The following is a 20,162-nucleotide window of genomic DNA, read 5'->3' as shown; positions in this document are numbered from 1 at the left end:
TTTGAATAATTCAAATCACATGGTAAAGTCAGGAACAGCTCATTAAGAGGCAGAGACTTGCTAAGGAATCCTTAAGTTTTTAAGGAGCATTCAGATGTTTTAAATTTTAGTAAAATTAGTTTTAATTTTGCTAATGACAGCAGATGTGTGGCAAACAGCCAGGGGTTGAGCTTTAAACAAGTGTCTAGAGATATTCATGGATAGAATGTCTTATTGAAATCACAAAGATTCTACTCCAGTGGTACGGTTTAAGTTTATACAGATGTTGGTGTGCAAAATAAGTATTCGTACACATGTTTGAACCATTTACTAGCATTCTTGTTTCTGATTCTTAGCACTATATTATTAGCATCATCTCGATAGTTTGTAGTGAGAAAAACATCCAGAAATATCTGCCTTAGAGCAACTTACTTCATGTGATTTGGTTGAATTACTTTGATCGTTGTGGAAAAGAGGATTGTTTCTGAAACTTCTGACGTTAGGTTTTAGTTGTTCAGGTAAAAGCTGGTTTGGAGCCTGGAAAGAGGAGTAGGAATTTCAAACTGGCAGTTAGAGATCTGGTTCAAGATAGAAGGATCAGATTGAGTTTTGAGCACTAGAGCATGAGGAGGAGAGTGAAAGTACACAAAGGATCATATTGCAATATATAAATTTTAAATCAACACATTGTACATCTTAAACTTATATATGTCAATTATATCAATAGAAAATAAAAATAGATGAAAAATTCTGATTAAGAAAGTCCACAAAATCAAATGTGTATTAACTCTAGATACTAAAATAACAGCTCGAATTGCTTTAAAATAAGTTTGATCTCCTCAAAAACATAAATGAAGTACGCATATTTTGGAATACAAACTGGCAGAGTAAAACAAGAACAAACAAATTTGGAAAAGAGCTACCTAGAAATCTTAGAAAGTGTACTAAAATAAAAATTTAATAGATTAGGGACACTTGGTTGACACAATCGGTTAAGTATCTGATTGTTGGTTTTGGCTCAGGTCATAATCTTAGGGTCCTGGAATTGAGCCCTGTGTTGGGCTCTGCTCTCTAAAATAAATAAATCTTTTTTTTAAAAGAGCTTAATAGATTAAATACTTATCATCAACTAGACCTTCAATGTGCATAAAACAAAAAAAATTGAAAAGGCATTTAAGAGACATGAAACTAGCCTACATTTAATAGACCATTTCAGAGAGAATAGAGAAATGATGGAGAAGTATAGAGAGATGATAAGAATTTTTCAGATTTTGACAAAAACCATCTTCAGATCAGAAACACACCTTGAATACTAAGCAGGATAAGTAAAAAATTCATATTTAAAAACAAAAACAAACATCCCAACTTAAAAGCTTCTGAAAAGAAAAAGAAAAATGCTATCATCCAGTTGTTGCTCTTTTGAAGTAGAGTTTTTATCTGCCACAATATGCAGGAGTGATTTGGAGTCACCTCCATGAAGGGGTGAAAGGAAAAAATGAATGTTAATGTAGAATTTTACACAGGTCTAAATAACCAGGCTAGAGTGAAGTCCAAAAAAGGACTGTCATTACTATTAACCCACCCACATTAAAAAAAAAAAAAAGTATGTATTTGTGTAAGATGCAGGGTAAACGCAGAGGGGAAGAAAGCATTGGCGGGGCACCTGGGTGGCTCAGTTGCGTAAGCCTTTGCCTTGGGCTCAAGTCATGCTCTCACGCTCACGGTGATACGCTCATGGTGATACGGGAGCGCCTGGGCCTCAGTTCTTGTCTCACGGAATGGAAGAATGAATCTCACCGAGGACAGAGGGCGAGCAAAGCCATGCAGCCAGAGCTCTCAAAAGGGATAGGCAGGGGTCCCCATAGGGTCCCAACTTGGTAAATCTCCTGTTAATATGGGGGGGGGGTTGTAAATATCATGTCTATATTTAGAACAAACATATTTCTTTGTGAATATCCTGAGCACAAACAAGGTGTTCCCTGCTCTCTGGTTAGTCTCTGCTCCCTAATACTCCTCTACATCTGGGGTTGCTTAGTAGCCATTAGAGGGGCGACTCCCTGACATCTTGGAGCTGGGGAGCTAGGCTTATTGCTGTTTTTACTGTCTTACCTCTGTTTTCTTGGGATGGGTAGGAGCCTGACTCTAGGGCCTTTCCCTTATCTTTCCCTGACTAACCAACCCCGTCTGTCTGCCCCTAACTGTTCCTACATCATTGGGATGGAGTTTGCATTGGGCTTCCTGCTCAGCGGGGAGTCTGCTTCTCCCTCTCCCTCTCCTGCTCCCCTCCCCCTGCTTGTTCGTACTTCTCTCAAATAAATAAATTAATTAAATCTTTTCTTTTCTTTCTTTTTTTTTTTTTTTTTAAGGAAAACACTGGGATGTAAAAGAGACCATAAAGAGCAAGAATTGGATAAAATGTGTTGGTAAAATTATTGATAAAAACAAGAACAACCTCTTAAGTTAATGCTAAAATCTTAGTCAAGAGTAATAAGATCGAAGAACTTTTCAGTGATTAAAGATTTTTTTTCTTGTTTAGAGGAAAGTTGAGATACTGAATAACTTTATAAATGGTTAGGAAGATTTATAGGAAAGTGTGTATGTTAAAATTTTAAGTGGAATCATTAAAACGAAAGAAATATAATCTTATAAGTTTCAGACCATCATAGGAGATGGGGCAGGAAGAAGATATAGAGAACTTTATCAATCTAACAGATGGCAGGAAAGACAAAATAAAAATAAAAGCAAAAAAAAAAAGATGGTAAACTGAAAACCGTAAAATGGCGGAAGTCCAAATGTACCACTACTCAAGTAGTCGGGTTTCATGGTGCTGCGTATCATTTAACTACACGGATATTCTAAATATGTAGAAACAGGTTTTATTTTATTACATATTTTCAGAGATGTATTCTGGATCCTCTACTGTCTCAGCTGCTCAGGTTCTTTGCTCTCTTGATTATCCTCGTGATCTACTTACTACACCAGTGTGATCTCCCTCTTCATCCTTCTCCTCTCTGTAAAGGACAAGTAGCCCTCCCTTGATCTCATTCTCCTTGTGGCTCCTGATGAAAGTCCAAAGATTGCTTTCATTTTCTCATTTCTCATTTTCACCTCAACCTATTGCGTCTATCCCCTTCTTCCTGCTGATGCTGCTGTTGTCAGAAGGTTATCAGTAATCTCCATATTGCTAATCCAGTTTTTACTTCTGTCCTCCCTCCGCCTCACCCCGCCCCGTGAAAAATGCACAAATGTCTACTCATATAGCAAATATTGTTTTAGAGATAATATAGGAAATTGGTTAAGAGCATAGACTAATCAGAATGACTTTGGTTTCAATCCTGACTGTGCCTCTATGTTTAAAATCCTAGCTATGTGGCTTTGTGGGAAGTTACAAACTTTTCTGTGCCTCAGTTTCCTCACCTGAAAGATGAAGATAATAGTAGTACTTACCTTAGCAGTTTTGTTAGGATTAAATGAAATAATGCACATAAAACTTACAGCATGTGGCACATATTTAATACTTAGTAAATGTTAGCTGTTATTAATAAACTTAATGTATTTTACTATTGAGGGTATAAATACAAGGGAAATTTTTTAAGGGTGATTTTTATTATGAAATATTTGCTATATATGAAAGCTTGTATATGATATATATGTAAGTTAGAAAATCAACAACTAGGAATCTAGCACGCAACCTAAGAACTTACATTCTTGATCACCTTCTCCTCATATTCCCCTTCACCCTATGTATCCAAAGTGACTGTCCTGATCAGTCCCTCAGCCTCTGCTGCCCATCTGCCAGAGCTCCAGTGCCACCTCAGCCTGGTGGTCCTCCGCAGGAGGGAGAGAGCCAGCAGGCGGCCAGCTGATGAGGGCCACCCATGGCCTTGTAAGCTCACTGTTGGGCAGGAGTAGGGACGGCCACATGTCCCAGTGCACTGGGCTGGACGCCAGAGACTGACCCCATGCCTGGAGCTGCGACGTACATGTAGTTGCAGAGCTGCCACCAGTCCCTGACCCTGGTGAGCAGCTGCCCTCTGAGGCCTTGAAGCTGGGTCCAACCCTCTGGCCCTGTGCATGCATGGTGGCCACCCTTGAAGCATTGTGGCCTCTCCTGCCTCCAATGCCCCCAGCTTAGGGCAGCCTGGGCTGGAGGGGACTGTGTTTCACCTCTTTCAAACTACGTCAGTGAGGATTATGAGCTGGAAGCTGTTGGAAAGGCCCGTGGTTCCTTCAGCTGCTATTCTCTCTTAAAATCCATGTGGTAAGCCCTGCAGCAGGTATAGGAAAGACAGCAAATTCTGTTTATCGAGAACATTCCACTGCTGCACCGAAGGCACACATCTTTGGTGGGACTTGGAATTCTGGAGAACTCCCTTTGTGAAAAACTGGGTGTAATTCCTTTAAATTCCATCTGTCAGTTTTCCACTTTGTTATGTTTTGGGGAGCATCAAGAAACCATGAACAACTTTAGTAATGGCAGAGTTTGACTGCCATTTCCTCAGTGAAGGCTTTATTGCCAAGGACATTCTGAACCAAAAAATTTACAAAGTTTTGTCTTTTTTTTTTTTTTTTAAATTTTTATTTATTTATGATAGTCACAGAGAGAGAGAGAGGCAGAGACACAGGCGGAGGGAGAAGCAGGCTCCATGCACCGGGAGCCTGATATGGGATTCGATCCCGGGTCTCCAGGATCGCGCCCTGGGCCAAAGGCAGGCGCCAAACCGCTGCGCCACCCAGGGATCCCTACAAAGTTTTGTCTTATGATAAGGATGCTTTCTATGTCATAGACTTGGGAGATATTCTAAAGAAACATCTGAGATGGTTAAAAGCTCTTCCTTGGGTCACTCCCTTTTATGCATCAAACGCAGTAATAGCAGAATCATAGTGAAGACCTAGCTGCCATTGGGATAAGATTTGACTGTGCCAGCAAGACTGAAATACAATAGGTGCAGAGTCTCAGGGTGCCTCCAGAAAGGATTATCTGTGCAAATCTTTGTAAACAAGTATCTCAGATTAAGTATGATACCAAGAACAGGGTCCAGGTGATGATTTTGGATAGTGAAGTTGAATTGGTAAAAGTTGTCGGGCACATTCAAAAGGCGAAGTTGATTTTGCAAATTGCCACTGATGATTCCAAAGCAGTCTGTCTCAGTGTTAAATTTGGTGCCACACTCAAAACCAGCAGGATTCTTTTGGAACAGATGAGAGAGGTAAACTTTTTTTTTTTTCTTTTTTTTTTTTTAAGATTGTATTTATTTGAGGGAGAGCACAAGAGAGAAGGAAAAGCAGACTCTCTTCTGAGCAAGGAGCCCAACTCGGGGCTTGATCCTAGGACCCTGGGATGATGACCTGAGCAAAGGCAGGCGCCTCTGAGGCGTCCGGCAGATAACTGTTGTATCAGCTTTCATGCTCGCAGTTAATACCATTGCCAAAAAGCTTGTATTAAAGGAATAGAGAGGCTCTGATGATGAAGATTGAGTCGAGTGAACAAACTTTTATGTACTACGTGAATGTTGGAGTGTATGGATCGTTTAGTTGCATCCTCGATAATTATGCACATGTGAAGCCCCTTCTGCAGAAGGGACCCAAACCAGATGCAAGGTACTGTTCAACTAGCCTATTGGGACCAATACGCGATGGCCTTGATCACATTGTTGAGAGCTGTGATTTGTCTGAGATGCATGTGGGCAATTGGATGCTCTTTGAAAACGTGGGTGCCTAGACTGTTGCTGCTGCTGCTATTTTGGGGCCAACATGGCAACTGGTACAGCAAATCCAGAAAAACGACTTCCTGCCCAGAGTAGAGGAATAGGAAGATGTCAGCCCTCTGCCTTCGTCCTGTGCTTGGGAGAGTGGGATGAAGCATCCCCTGTTGCTTGTGCTTCAGCTAGGATTAACGTGTAGTTGTTACTCCTCTAGCTGTTAACTTCAAGTTTAGCTTGGATTGTGGGATCTGGGGGGACCATTTAACTTAATTACTGTTAGTTTTGAAATGTCTTTGTAGGTGGTGGTTGCATAATATGCAACAATACGGAAGGCTAGCAGATGGAGTCTCCTTACCTGTGTTCCTGTGGAAACTATTTGAATATTTGTTTTTATGGGATTTTTATACACTTCTCACACATGCCACTAGAGTGCCCCTCAACTGCTGAGCAAGTGTTTGTAGCTTATACATCATCAGAATGGGTCAAAAGCTTAGTGTTGTGACCTGTTTTAAAAATAAAGTATGTTGGGGTGCCTGGCTACCTCAGTCAGTTGGGTGTCCTACACTTGGTTTGGGCTCAAGTCATGATCTCAGGTCCTGGAGTCAGACTCTGTGTTGGACTCTGTGCTCAGCATGGAGTCATCTTAGGATTTGTTTCCTCTTCCTCTCCATCTGCCCCCTGCCCCCATACATCTTTAAAAAAAAAAAAAAAGTATTTTGAGGGGGGCCTGGCTGGCTGGCTTGGTGGAACATGCAACTCTTGATCTCAGAGTTGTAAGTTCAAGCCCCATGTTGGACGTAGAGATTACTTGAAAAGAAAATCTGTATTGGGGCACCTGAGTGGCTCAGTGGTTGTGTTTGCCTTTGGCTCAGGGTGTGATCCTGGGTTTTAAATTTTTCCCACGGGGAGCCTCCTTCTCCCTCTGCCTGTGTCTCTCCCTCTCTCTGTGTCTCTCATGGATAAATAAAATCTCTAAAAAAATAAAATCTATATTTTTAGAAAGTATCTTGAAATAAACAAAAGCAAGAAAAACCATAGTGACTTCTGAATTTTGTGTTTATTTCTAAAAATAGGAATGGATTTAGACATTTGTATGTTTCTCATTGTTTAGCTTGTTTGTGTACTTTACTGTGTGATAACTTGATATGTGTATGCTTTGTGATTTACTTTTTTCATTAAATTTTGCTAAGATTTATCCTAATGGTATATGTATCTAGTTCATTAATTTTCGTGGAAATAATTAGAGTATGTACTTTTGAGGGTTGTGTGAATTAAATCAGTTGATAAATGTAAAGTGCTTAGAATAAATAGTGGTTGTCACATAGTGAAGGCTCAGAGACAGATAGTCATTATTGTATTTATTATTCACTAGTGTATGAAATGTATGCACAGTCACATGGTCTATCTCTTCTCCTGCTTATGGACATTTGAGTGGTTTCTGATTGAAGCAACAGTACACATTGCTGCTCTGAAATATTCATGTTCTTTTCTCCTTATGCTCTTGTGCAAGTTTTTATTAAGGTAAATGGATCGACCTAGAAGTGGAATTTGCTAGGTCATAAGTTAGGCTTGTGCTAACTGTATCAGAGAATGCCACCTTGTTGAGCAAGGTAACTGCCTGTTTGCATTTCTATCAGCAGTGTAGGAGTTCCCATTGCTCCGTATCCTTGCCAACATTAGATATATTTTTTTCATTTTTTTCTGATTGGATGGTTGTAAAAGGACTTCTTGTGGTTTCATTTGGGGTTTGTCCATATGAGGCAGCCATTTCTTCATATGTTTATTTCTTATTTGTATTTCCTTTGCTCCTTGTTCTTGTCTTCTGCTCTGTTTTTCTGATGAGTTGTCTTGTTGATCTGGAGGAGTTCTTACATAGTGGTACTTCTCTTTTGTTGATCCTGTTTGTTAGAAATATCTTCTCCCAGTTTGAGGTTTTTCTTTTCTTTTTTTTTTAAAGGGATCTTTCGTTGGACAGAAGTCTTGAATTTTAATTTAGTAGAACATATCCATTTTTTCTTGCTTAAGAAATCTGTCTCGGCACCTAACTCTAGGAAATGAACAAGGGGTAGTGGAAGGGGAGGAGGGTGGGGGGGGTGACTGGGTGACGGGCACTGAGGGGGGGCACTTGGCGGGATGAGCACTGGGTGTTATGCTATATGTTGGCAAATTGAACTCCAATAAAAAATTTTTAATAAAAGAAATCTGTCTCAGGGTGCCTGGGGGACTCGGTGGTTGGGGGCTCAGCGGTTGAGTGTCTCAGGCTGGGAGCCTGGGGACCCGGGATCAAATCCTGCATTGGGCTCCCCGCAGGGAGCCTGCTTCTCCCTCTGCCTGTGTCTCTCATGAATAAATACATAAAATCCTTAAAAAAAAAATCTGTCTCTATCATGAAAATATTCTCTCTTGTTCCCTCTTAGGCATGTAAACGTCATATCATGTAAGTCCTTAATCTACCTCAGATTGGCTGTGTGTGGGGTGAGGTATATTTAATTCTTAAGTTTTATCTATACAGTTGTCTCAGTAGGCACTTTATTTGAGAGAGAGCACAAGCAGGGGAAGGAGCAGAGGGAGAGGGACAAGCAGACTCCTTGCTGAGCAGAGAGCTGGACGTGGGTCTCCGTCTCAGTATCCTAAGATCATGACCTGAGCCAAAGTCCGATGCTTAACCAACCGAGCCACCCAGACGCCCCTCTAGAATAGTTTTGAGTTAAAGGATTTATAGTGTGTGTCCTTGTTTTGTTTCTTATTTTAAAGAAACGCATTTAAAATGTTCACCATTGAGTATGTTTGTTAGAGTTTGTTTTGTTTTCTAAGTAAATTCCGTTTTATCCTAGTTTTCAAAAAAGGTTTGAAACTGGCATGGGTATTCAATTTCAGTGAATGTTTTTTCTTTACCTCCTGAAATGATTCTGTAGCTTTTGTCCTTCAGTCTGTTAATGAGGAGCATTAATAGTTTTACTTATGTTTGACTACTTTTGCATTCCTAGGATAAATCCAACTTGACCTATCATATATTATCTTTTTAATACATTGCCAGATTGCTAGCTAATATTGTTTATAGGTTTGTATGAAAGCATCTACTCACTGTAACTTTTTGAATAAACTTTATAGCAGAAAATATAGGCGCTGAACTGAAAGCTCCGCTTATTAAGCAAGAGCCTCTCCAAGTAAGAGGTAAATATACTTCATTCTAATTTTTACTATAATGGTATTTTGAATTAAATATACAAAATGAGTTTACATAGAGCTCTGTATAATTATATTATTCTGGGTGTACAGTCCATTTTTACTTTGCTTTATATATACTGACCATAAAAATTTATTCTCCTGTTTATAAGCTAATTTTCTACTGAAATTCACTTTGCATTTTGGTTACAAATTTTGTGGTAATTGTTTTTTCAAAACCCCAAAGAAAATAAGGGCAAATAAAAGTCATCAGCTGCTTTATCATTTTTGGAAAAGTAATGTGATTAAAGAAAAAGAGACCAATGCCTTTCAGTTATGGCATGTTCAAGTCCAGACAGAGTTTGGACATTCTTGTCCAACTTTTTTTTCTAGGAATAACTGAGTGATGAAGGAGTTCTTGTTTACAGCTCTGCTCTTTATAATGAGCTATGGCTCGTGTCTCCAGAGCAGTGTGTTGTACGTGTGACTCTGTCACTAGAAGCACCGTGGCTTTGGCGTCAGGCAGAGGTGGACTCCGTGGCTCCAGCATGTCCTTGCTATATGGCCTCGGGCATTTCCCTGAGCCATAGTTTTCTCCCCTGTAAGATTGAGCTAACAGAGGAATTTCTTTTCTAGGATAACCTTGAAGATGATCCATAGTACATACGGTTACAGTTCAGAATAATGAACCTGATAGCAGTCACCATTGTCACTAATCAGGGCCAGGACAGGGCAATAGGGATTTCTATAGACTTTGAAGGAATCTTTAAAGAGTAATTTTAAAAAACCCACTCATCTTTTAAAAGAAAGAAGTAATTCTTTGCTCCAGAGAAGCTCATCTGGATTTAGAATTTTAGGATTATTATATTAAAGGAAGCTTAGAAACTTGAAACAGAAGGCTGAATGAACTTCCTTAGATGTATTTTTTTCAAATACAGTTTTGATTTTTATACTGACTTTTATGTTTGTAATGTTCTTGTTATGATTTGTGAATTTGATTTTAATAGTTAATATGTTACCTTAAGAGTCTTATTTACCAACTGTAGTGATGGATAATTTTAGTCTTAGTTTGTTCTTTCCACTTCAAATTACAACGGACAACTCGTTTATTAATATCTGAGAATAGAGTATGAAGTAAAGGGTGACAATTTGAAATATAACACATGATCTTCTGTTGTTTTGCCCTTGCTCTTCAGATATTTGCTTTATGTTATTATCTATGTCATAGCACCAAAAGTCTCACTTTACAATGATTATAAACATAGACCTATATTGAGTGTGATTATTAATTATTCACAGACTATAATTGATGCCAAATTGGTATTTTTTTATTGATATCTGGTTTTTTTTTTTTTTTTTTTTTTTTTTTTAGGAACAATTTGATACTTGGTAATAGGGAAGTAATTTAATAGAAGGCCGTATTTTACCTGTAATCTGTAATAAACTTCCTGTAATTTTTAACTGATAAAAATATTCCTTATGTTTACTTTAGCTTTCTTATGGACTATGTGAAGTAGTCCAGCAGCTTTCAGACTTTTTTGACTGCAACTCACATAAGAAATATTAATGACCTACTATATAAAGAGATTATTGTATGCAACCAAAACAGAAGGGTTCACAAAAAGTACTTACTCATTGTATGTGGTACTCTTTGACCACTTTCTATTTTCATTTTTTATCAGATGCTGGTTTCACCCTGTAGTTTGAAAAACATTGAACAAGCATATAATTTTTAATTGAAACTTCATTTTCATTTAGACCCTAAGACAATTTATTATTATTTTTAGACCCTAGACAATTTAAATTGTACTAGTACAATGTAAACAGATCAGGAATACCTATGCAGGATATCCATTAGACAAAAGATTAACATTTTGGCATCGGTTACAGATGACTATGGAGATACGATCTAGATGTCTACAAACGGAATTTTGTCCTGTTCTGCACTTGGGAGACTTTCTTCTGATGTCATTCAGTGCATCAGGAAAAACAATTTTTTTGTGAAATTCATTAGTGAACTCACTTAAGTGTCAGCATATATGTTCATCTTCTAAAGTGTTTTCCAGTGTGCAAATTTATTATGTTTTTGTATATTCTTGAATTTAGTCAAAGCAGTCCTTAAGAAGAGGGAATATGGACCAAAGTACACTCAGAATAATTTCATCACTGGAGTCAGAGCAATAAATGAGTTCTGCCTTAAATCCAGGTACAACATTTTTTTTTTCTTCTAATGTGGTAGCTCTGTCTAATCTAACCATTAATTTCTTTTTATGCGTTACTTGCTACCTCCACATGGAAACTTTCCAAGGACTCCTTCCTAAATTGAACTATTCAGTTTAAAAATGTTAAAATTTTTAGCTTACTAAACGGAATTGTGCTTTAGTGTGAACAATCCCAGCCTTTTGTGGTATCTTAAACTCAAAAAAGCATGTTCTTCAAGACCTCTGTATCGTACAAGAACTTTAGTAGTTTTATTATTATGTTAATATGTACCAGTTATCAATGAGATATTTGTGTATTTGTATGTTTACCTTTTTAAAGTTTTGGGTTTATTTGGCTAGCAGAGTTGAGTAGTTATTTATGTTCACAGCCCAACTGTGGTTTCTGTTGAGCATAAGTTATCTTTCTTTTCTAATATCTTTTTGTTATTAAATTTCTTGTAATCATAGAGATTTGTTGAGATATTTGTCACAGATTTAAAAATTTCACCCTCCTTTGTGTGTTTATGTAAGAAAGCCGTATTACATGGAAGATTTCTTGGCAACTTAGACATCAGATTTAGCCTTTTTTCCCCTCCTCTCCCTCCTGGTCACATCTTCTGTGGTATATTATCAAGAAATAAGAGTTCTTATAGTCAGTTTTATAGGTTATGTAACTATTAAAACAACAACCAGTTGTAACATTGATATAAAAAATGCTTGTGTCACATGAAGTGCTTCATTTAGTTCTCACAAAAATTTTGTGAATTAAGTAGATTAGATATTGCTGTCTCCACATTGTAGGCCTCCACCCTGTAGGCCATAGTAAAGATGTCAGTGATGACCGAGCTCATTTACTGAATACGTACCTTTGATACCTTGCTGCCCAAACTTTTTATTAATATGTGTAGTGGTTGATTTATGTATTTTAAAGATTTTATTTTTAAGTAATCTCCATAATTTTAGTATTACCACTTAGTATTAACCTGGATATAAACAAGTAGGATTATAAATTCTAAATTTTATTTTATTTATTTATTTGAGAGAGAGAGAGAGAGAGAGAGAGAAAGAGATCATGAGCAGGAGGGAAAAGGTAGAGAGAGCAGCAGACTCCACATTGAGTAGGGAGTCCAGTGCAGGACTTGATCCCAGGACCCTGGGACCGTGACTCAAACTGAAAGCAGATGCTTAATTACCTGGGACACCCAGGTACCCTAAATTTAAATTCTTAAATAGAGGATGATACTCTAATTGATGTTTTTTCTACTTTCCTTTTTTTTTTTTTTCCATATGTCAGATGTGGCAGTGGAGTGTCTGTAGCAGATAAAATATAAACACCAGTGAAGGAGTTGAATCTCTGCATATTATGTTAAGGCATCTATAGTTAGCATCAAGAATAATTGTTATTTTTTCACTGTCTCTACACCGATTTTTGTGTACAAAATGCCATCTTAATTTTTCAAGCCTTTAAGTTGATCTGTGTAGCCTTTAAAGATCAGGATCTAGGTAGTGGCTTTTATCTGCCCCTAGTAATCTTTCTAATAACAAAAATTATATGAATTGTATCTGAATAAATTTAGCATGTTTCTTTCTTCAGTGATCTAGAACAACTTCGAAAAATCAGACGACGAAGTCCTCATGAAGATACCGAGTCCTTTACTGTATACTTGAGATCAGATGTGGAGGCAAAGTAAGAACATATTTTTAAACCAAATACACACACCAAATTTTGGATTAATAAAAACCCATATTAGATAGACTCAAAGGTTTTTAAATGTTACACTTTAAAAGAAGAGTATGTACTAGTTAACTAAAAGTACATGATAATTTATATGACGATTTACTGTTGAATTTACTTACTGTTCAGATTTAATTCAGAAAAATTTCTTAAGTGCTTTACATTTTTCCTAAAGGACCTTATGTTTTGTTGTAAGATTCTCATATAGTTCATCTCAATTTAAATATAATTACAGTAAAGTCATTAAAATTGTTCATTATTGATGGCCGTGTGTGTGTGTGTGTATGTGTGTGTGTGTGTGTGTGTGCGCACACAGATCTTTGGAAGTTTGGGGAAGTCCTGAAGCTCTTGCCAGAGAGAAGAAACTGCGTAAGGAAGCGGAAATAGAATACAGAGAAAGTAAGTATATTCACTTTATTTATTTATTTATTTATTTATTTATTTATTTATTTATTTATTTATTTTTAAGATTTTATTTATTTATTCATGAGAGAGAGAGACAGGCAGAGACACACGCAGAAGGAGAAGCAGGCTCCATGCAGGGAGCCCGATGTGGGACTCGATTCGGGGACCATGGGATCACCCCCTGAGCCGAAGGCAGATGCTCAACCCCTGAGCCATCCAGGTGTGCCAAGTATATTCACTTTAAAATGGAGTTAATTGAAATGTAACTTGTAGGTAAAACTTGGGCCTTTAATAATTGCACTTCCTGGTAGTTGCATGCCTCTTGGCTTTTACTCTTTTGGTCCTAGTAAATACCAATTTCCACTTTGGGATTCAGTTTCTTTTTAAATAGTATCTGTTTTTTGTTTTTTTCCTCTATAGCTCATTAAAGATGATGAGAAGAACCAAAGATAGTTGGTGATTTGAAGATTATATGTCCTAAAAGTGGTAGTGCTTTCTTACAGGAAAATCTGTTAATTTAGTTTCCCCGTTTCTACCTTACTTTTTTTTTTTTTTTTAAGATTTATTTATTTAGGGGATCCCTGGGTGGCGCAGCGGTTTGGCGCCTGCCTTTGGCCCAGGGTGCGATCCTGGAGACCCGGGATCGAATCCCACATCGGGCTCCCGGTGCATGGAGCCTGCTTCTCCCTCTGCCTGTGTCTCTGCCTCTCTCTCTCTCTCTGTGTGACTATCATAAATAAATAAAAATTAAAAAAAAAAAAGATTTATTTATTTATTCCAGAGAGAGAGTCACATGAGTGGGGGAGTGGCAGAGGGAAGGGGAGAACAAGAGAAGTAAACTCCCTGCTGGGCATAGAACCTGATGCCAGGCTGGATCTCATAACTCATAAGATCATGGTCTGAACTAAAACCAAAAGTTGGATGCTTAACTGACAGAGCCACCCAGGCACCCCTCCCCCCGACCATTTCTACTTTAATTCATTCATTGAGCAGATAGTTATCAAACATTTATGGTGAACCAGATACTGTGCTTGATGCCTGAGATTTAGGTGCAAATAAGACTCTCAGGGTATTAAACAGTCCAATAATTGCGTGACAGAGCCATCTTTATAGAATTAATTATTTAGGATTATGTGAAATATATTTAGATAATTCTTTGATTTATATATATATGCATGTATTCATGAGAAAAGTGATGCACACTTGTGATTTAAAAAAGAATACAAAAATATAAAGAACAAAAGGTCTCCTTTTAATACCTCTACTTACCATGTCATTTTACTTTCCATAGATGACTGTTGGTGGCAGTTGGTATCTATCTATCCAGAATATTTCTGATGAATTTTCAAATCTATATAACATGTTTTCACTTAAATGTAAATTGGGTGACACAATACATATTGTTTTGCATCTTGTTTTTTATATTTACCAGTGTAACCATAAACATCTTTCTTTGTCTACATATAGAAATCTGCCTCTCTCATTCCTTTTAACAGCTGCATAATATTCCATTGCATGGAATTCATTAGTGAATGTCCTATTTCTTAAATATATAATAATATAATACTCTTATTGCAGATATATGGGATAAAATGTTAATAGTACTTCAGGGTCAAAGGACATGGGCATTTTAAGATTTGATAGAATAATCCTGAAGGAATGTGGTACCAGTTCACATTTACACTTAACGGTGTGTGAAGGTGACTATTTTCTCATACCCTTGAAAATGCTGGATATTACCATCGTTTTAACTTTCTTGTGTTTTTGATGGGCAACAGATGGTACCTTTAATTATGAGTTTCTGTGATGACTACTGAGGTTGGTTATCTTTTAATATCTTTTCTTAATTCTGTGATAATTTTTATAAACTTTATTAAATCGTGTGTCTTATAATTGATTTTCATGAGTTTTTGGTAGATCTTAATTTTGTATGTTCTGAACATTTTTTTTTTGAGTTACCCACTTTTCATTTATTTTTAAAATATTTATTTTTGTTTCAAGTTTTTACTTAAAGTGTAGTTAGTTAACATATAGTGTAATATTGGTTTCAGGAGTAGAATTTAATGACTTACCACTTATATTTGACACCCAGAGTTCATCCCAACAATTGCCCTCCTTAATACCCATCACCCATTTAGCCCATCTCCTTCACCCACGTCTCTTCCATCAACTCTTTTTTTTTTTTTAATTAATTTTTATTGGTGTTCAATTTACCAACATACAGAAAAACACCCAGTGCTCATCCCGTCAAGTGTCCACCTCAGTGCCCGTCACCCATTCCCCTCCAACACCCGCCCTCTTCCCCTTCCACCACCCCTAGTTCGTTTCCCCGAGTTAGGAGTCTTTATGTTCTGTCTCCTTTCCTGATATTTCCCAACATTTCTTTTCCCTTCCTTTATATTCCCTTTCACTATTATTCATATTCCCCAAATGAATGAGAACATATAATGTTTGTCCTTCTCCGATTGACTTACTTCACTCAGCATAATACCCTCCAGTTCCATCCACGTTGAAGCAAATGGTGGGTATTTGTCGTTTCTAATGGCTGAGGAATATTCCATTGTATACATAGACCACATCTTCTTTATCCATCATCTTTCGATGGACACTGAGGCTCCTTCCACAGTTTGGCTATTGTGGCCATTGCTGCTAGAAACATCGGGGTGCAGGTGTCCCGACGTTTCATTGCATCTGAATCTTTGGGGTAAATCCCCAACAGTGCAATTGCTGGGTCGTAGGGCAGGTCTATTTTTAACTCTTTGAGGAACCTCCACACAGTTTTCCAGAGTGGCTGCACCAGTTCACATTCCCACCAACAGTGTAAGAGGGTTCCCTTTTCTCCGCATCCTCTCCAACATTTGTTGTTTCCTGCCTTGTTAATTTTCCCCATTCTCACTGGTGTGAGGTGGTATCTCATTGTGGTTTTGATTTGTATTTCCCTGATGGCAAGTGATGCAGAGCATTTTCTCATGTGCATGTTGGCCATGTCCATGTCTTCCTCTGTGAGATTTCTCTTCATGTCTTTTGCTCATTTCATGATTGGATTGTTTGTTTCTTTGGTGTTGAGTTTAATAAGTTCTTTATAGATTTTGGAAACTAGCCCTTTATTTGATATGTCATTTGCAAATATCTTCTCCGATTCTGTAGGTTGTCTTTTAGTTTTGTTGACTGTATCCTTTGCTGTGCAGAAGCTTCTTATCTTGATGAAGTCCCAATAGTTCATTTTTGCTTTTGTTTCTGTTACCTTTGTGGATGTATCTTGCGAGAAGTTACTGTGGCCGAGTTCAAAGAGGGTGTTGCCTGTGTTCTCTTCTATGATTTTGATGGACTCTTGTCTCACATTTAGATCTCTCATCCATTTTGAGTTTATCTTTGTGTATGGTGAAAGAGAGTGGTCCAGTTTCATTCTTCTGCATGTGGATGTCCAATTTTCCCAGCACCATTTATTGAAGAGACTGTCTTTATTCCAATGGATAGTCTTTCCTCCTTTATCGAATATTAGATGACCATACATTTCAGGGTCCACTTCTGGGTTCTCTATTCTGTTCCATTGATCTATGTGTCTGTTTTTGTGCCAGTACCACACTGTCTTGATGACCACAGCTTTGTAGTACAACCTGAAATCTGGCATTGTGATGCCCCCAGCTATGGTTTTCTTTTTTAAAATTCCCCTGGCTATTTGGGGTCTTTTCTGATTCCACACAAATCTTAAAATAATTTGTTCTAACTCTCTGAAGAAAGTCCATGGTATTTTGATAGGGATTGCATTAAACGTGTAAATTGCCCTGGGTAACATTGACATTTTTACAATATTAATTCTGCCAATCCATGAGCATGGAATATTTTTCCATCTCTTTGTGTCTTCCTCAATTTCTTTCAGAAGTGTTCTATAGTTTTTAGGGTATAGATCTTTTACCTCTTTGGTTAGGTTTATTCCTAGGTATCTTATGCTTTTGGGTGCAATTGTAAATGGGATTGACTCCTTAATTTCTCTTTCTTCAGTCTCATTGTTAGTGTATAGAAATGCCATTGATTTCTGGGCATTGATTTTGTATCCTGCCACAGTACCAAATTGCTGTATGAGTTCTAGCAATCTTGGGGTGGAGGCTTTTGGGTTTTCTATGTAGAGTATCATGTCATCGGCAAAGAGGGAAAGTTTGACTTCTTCTTTGCCAATTTGAATGCCTTTAATGTCTTTTTGTTGTCTGATTGCTGAGGCGAGGACTTCCAAAACTATGTTGAACAGCAGTGGTGAGAGTGGACATCCCTGTCTTGTTCCTGATCTTAGGGGAAAGGCTCCCAGTGCTTCCCCATTGAGAATGATATTTGCTGTGGGCTTTTCGTAAATGGCTTTTAAGATGTCGAGGAAAGTTCCCTCTATGCCAACACTCTGAAGGGTTTTGATCAGGAATGGATGCTGTATTTTGTCAAATGCTTTCTCTGCATCTAATGAGAGTATCATATGGTTCTTGGTTTTTCTCTTGCTGATATGATGAATCACATTGATGGTTTACGAGTGTTGAACCAGCCTTGTGTCCCAGGGATAAATCCTACTTGGTCATGGTGAATAATTTTCTTAATGTGTTGTTGGATCCTATTGGCTAGTATCTTGTTGAGAATTTTTGCATCCATGTTCATCAGGGATATTGGTCTGTAATTCTCCTTTTTGGTGGGGTCTTTGTCTGGTTTCGGAATTAAGATGATGCTGGCCTCATGGAACGAATTTGGAAGTACTCCATCTCTTTCTATCTTTCCAAACAGCTTTAGTAGAATAGGTATGATTTCTTCTTTAAACGTCTGATAGAATTCCCCTGGGAAGCCATCTGGCCCTGGACTCTTGTGTCTTGGGAGGTTTTTGATGACTGCTTCAATTTCCTCCCTGGTTATTGGCCTGTTCAGGTTTTCTATTTCTTCCTGCTCCAGTTTTGGTAGTTTGTGGCTTTCCAGGAATGCGTCCATTTCTTCTAGATTTCCTAATTTATTGGCGTACAGCTGTTCATAATATGTTTTTAAAATCGTTTGTATTTCCTTGGTGTTGGTAGTGATCTCTCCTTTCTCATTCATGATTTTATTAACTTGACTCTTCTCTCTCTTCTTTTTAATAAGGTTGGCTAATGGTTTATCTATCTTGTTAATTCTTTCAAAGAACCAACTCCTGGTTCTGTTGATCTGTTCCACAGTTCTTTTGGTCTCGATATCATTGAGTTCTGCTCAAATTTTAATTAACTGTCTTCTTCTGCTGGGGGTGGGGTCTATTTGTTGCTTTTTCTCTAGTTCCTTTATGTGTAAGGTGAGCTTTTGAATTTGAGATCTTTCCAGTTTTTGAGTGGATGCTTGTATTGCGATGTATTTCCCCCTCAGGACTGCTTTTGCTGCATCCCAAAGATTTTGAACGGTTGTATCTTCATTCTCATTAGTTTCCATGAATCTTTTTAATTCTTCCTTAATTTCCTGGTTGACCTTTTCATCTTTTAGCAGGATGGTCCTTAACCTCCACGTGTTTGTGGTCCTTCCAAACTTCTTGTTGTGATTAAGTTCTAATTTCAAGGCATTATGGTCTGAGAATATACAGGGGACGATCCCGATCTTTTGGTATCGGTTCAGACCTGATTTGTGACCCAGTATGTGGTCTATTTTGGAGAAAGTTCCATGTGCACTTGAGAAGAATGTGTATTCAGTTGAGTTTGGATGTAAAGTTCTGTAGATATCTGTGAAATCCATCTGGTCCAGTGTATCATTTAAAGCTCTCGTTTCTTTGGATATGTTGTGCTTAGAAGACCTATCTAGTATAGAGAGAGCTAGATTGAAGTCACCAAGTATAAGTGTATTATTATCAAAGTATTTCTTCAGTTTGGTTATTAATTGGTTTAAATATTTGGCAGCTCCCACATTCGGGGCATATATATTGAGGATTGTTAAGTCCTCTTGTTGGATAGATCCTTTGAGTATGAGATAGCGTCCCTCTTCATCTCTCACTATAGTCTTCGGGGTAAATTTTAATTTATCTGATATAAGGATGGCAACCCCTGCTTTCTTTTGAGGACCATTTGAATGGTAAATGGTTCTCCAACCTTTTATTTTCAGGTTGTAGGTGTCCTTCTGTCTACAATGAGTCTCTTGTAGACAGCAAATAGATGGGTCCTGCTTTTTTATCCAGTCTGAAACCCTGCGCCTTTTGATGGGGTCATTAAGCCCGTTCACGTTCAGAGTTACTATTGAGAGATATGAGTTTAGTGTCATCATATCTATTCAGTCCTTGTTTTTGTGGATTGTTCCACTGAACTTCTTCTTAAAGGGGAATTTTAAGAGTCCCCCTTAAAATTTCTTGCAGAGCTGGTTTGGAGGTTACATATTCTTTCAGTTCCTGCCTGTCTTGGAAGCTCTTTATCTCTCCTTCCATTTTGAATGAAAGCCTTGCTGGATAAAGTATTCTTGGTTGCAGGTTCATCTCATTTAGGACCCTGAATATATCCTGCCAGCCCTTTCTGGTCTGCCAGGTCTCTGTGGAGAGATCTGCTGTTACCCTAATATTCCTCCCCATAAAAGTCAGGGACTTTTTTTCTCTTGCTGCTTTAAGGATCTTCTCCTTATCTTTGGAATTTGCAAGCTTCACTATTAAATGTCGAGGTGTTGAACGGTTTTTCTTGATTTTAGGGGGGGATCTCTCTATTTCCTGGATCTGAATGCTTGTTTCCCTTCCCAGATTCGGAAAGTTTTCAGCTAGGATTTGTTCAAATACATATTCTGGCCCTCTGGCCCTTTCGGCGCCCTCGGGAACCCCAATTAAATTAGGTTTTTCTTCCTCAGGCTGTCATTTATTTCCCTTAATCTATCCTCATGGTCTTTTAATTGCCTGTCTCTTTTTTCCTCAGTTTCCCTCTTTGCCATCAACTTGTCTTCTATGTCACTCACTCGTTCTTCCACCTCGTCAAGCCTCGTCGTTAGGACTTCTAGCTTGGATTGCATCTCATT

At 37.9% G+C, this 20,162-nt stretch overlaps 1 protein-coding gene and 2 pseudogenes across 4 annotated transcripts in view; all 3 read left to right on the top strand.

Moving 5' to 3' along the window:
- The window catches only part of SLC30A9 (solute carrier family 30 member 9), an 85,820-nt gene that overhangs the window by 15,795 nt on the left and 49,863 nt on the right, over positions 1 to 20,162 (top strand). The window contains exons 3-7 of one of the 4 annotated variants that reach the window (XM_072749110.1): positions 8,796 to 8,858; positions 10,956 to 11,055; positions 12,645 to 12,737; positions 13,102 to 13,184; positions 13,279 to 13,410. In XM_072749110.1, the coding sequence (XP_072605211.1) occupies positions 8,796 to 8,858; positions 10,956 to 11,055; positions 12,645 to 12,737; positions 13,102 to 13,184; positions 13,279 to 13,410 (471 nt within the window). The remainder of the gene's footprint in view (positions 1 to 8,795; positions 8,859 to 10,955; positions 11,056 to 12,644; positions 12,738 to 13,101; positions 13,185 to 13,278; positions 13,411 to 20,162) is intronic. The other 3 variants (XM_072749108.1, XM_072749107.1, XM_072749109.1) reach the window with 3 other exon arrangements.
- Positions 1,714 to 5,372, top strand: LOC140593710 (ornithine decarboxylase pseudogene; annotated as a pseudogene).
- Positions 5,353 to 5,947, top strand: LOC112909883 (ornithine decarboxylase pseudogene; annotated as a pseudogene).

This window comes from Vulpes vulpes, chromosome 2 (genome assembly GCF_048418805.1).
Source record: "Vulpes vulpes isolate BD-2025 chromosome 2, VulVul3, whole genome shotgun sequence".
NCBI lineage: Eukaryota > Metazoa > Chordata > Mammalia > Carnivora > Canidae > Vulpes > Vulpes vulpes.
Note: the sequence above shows the minus strand (reverse complement) of the source record. Positions and strands in the feature narration are given on the sequence as shown.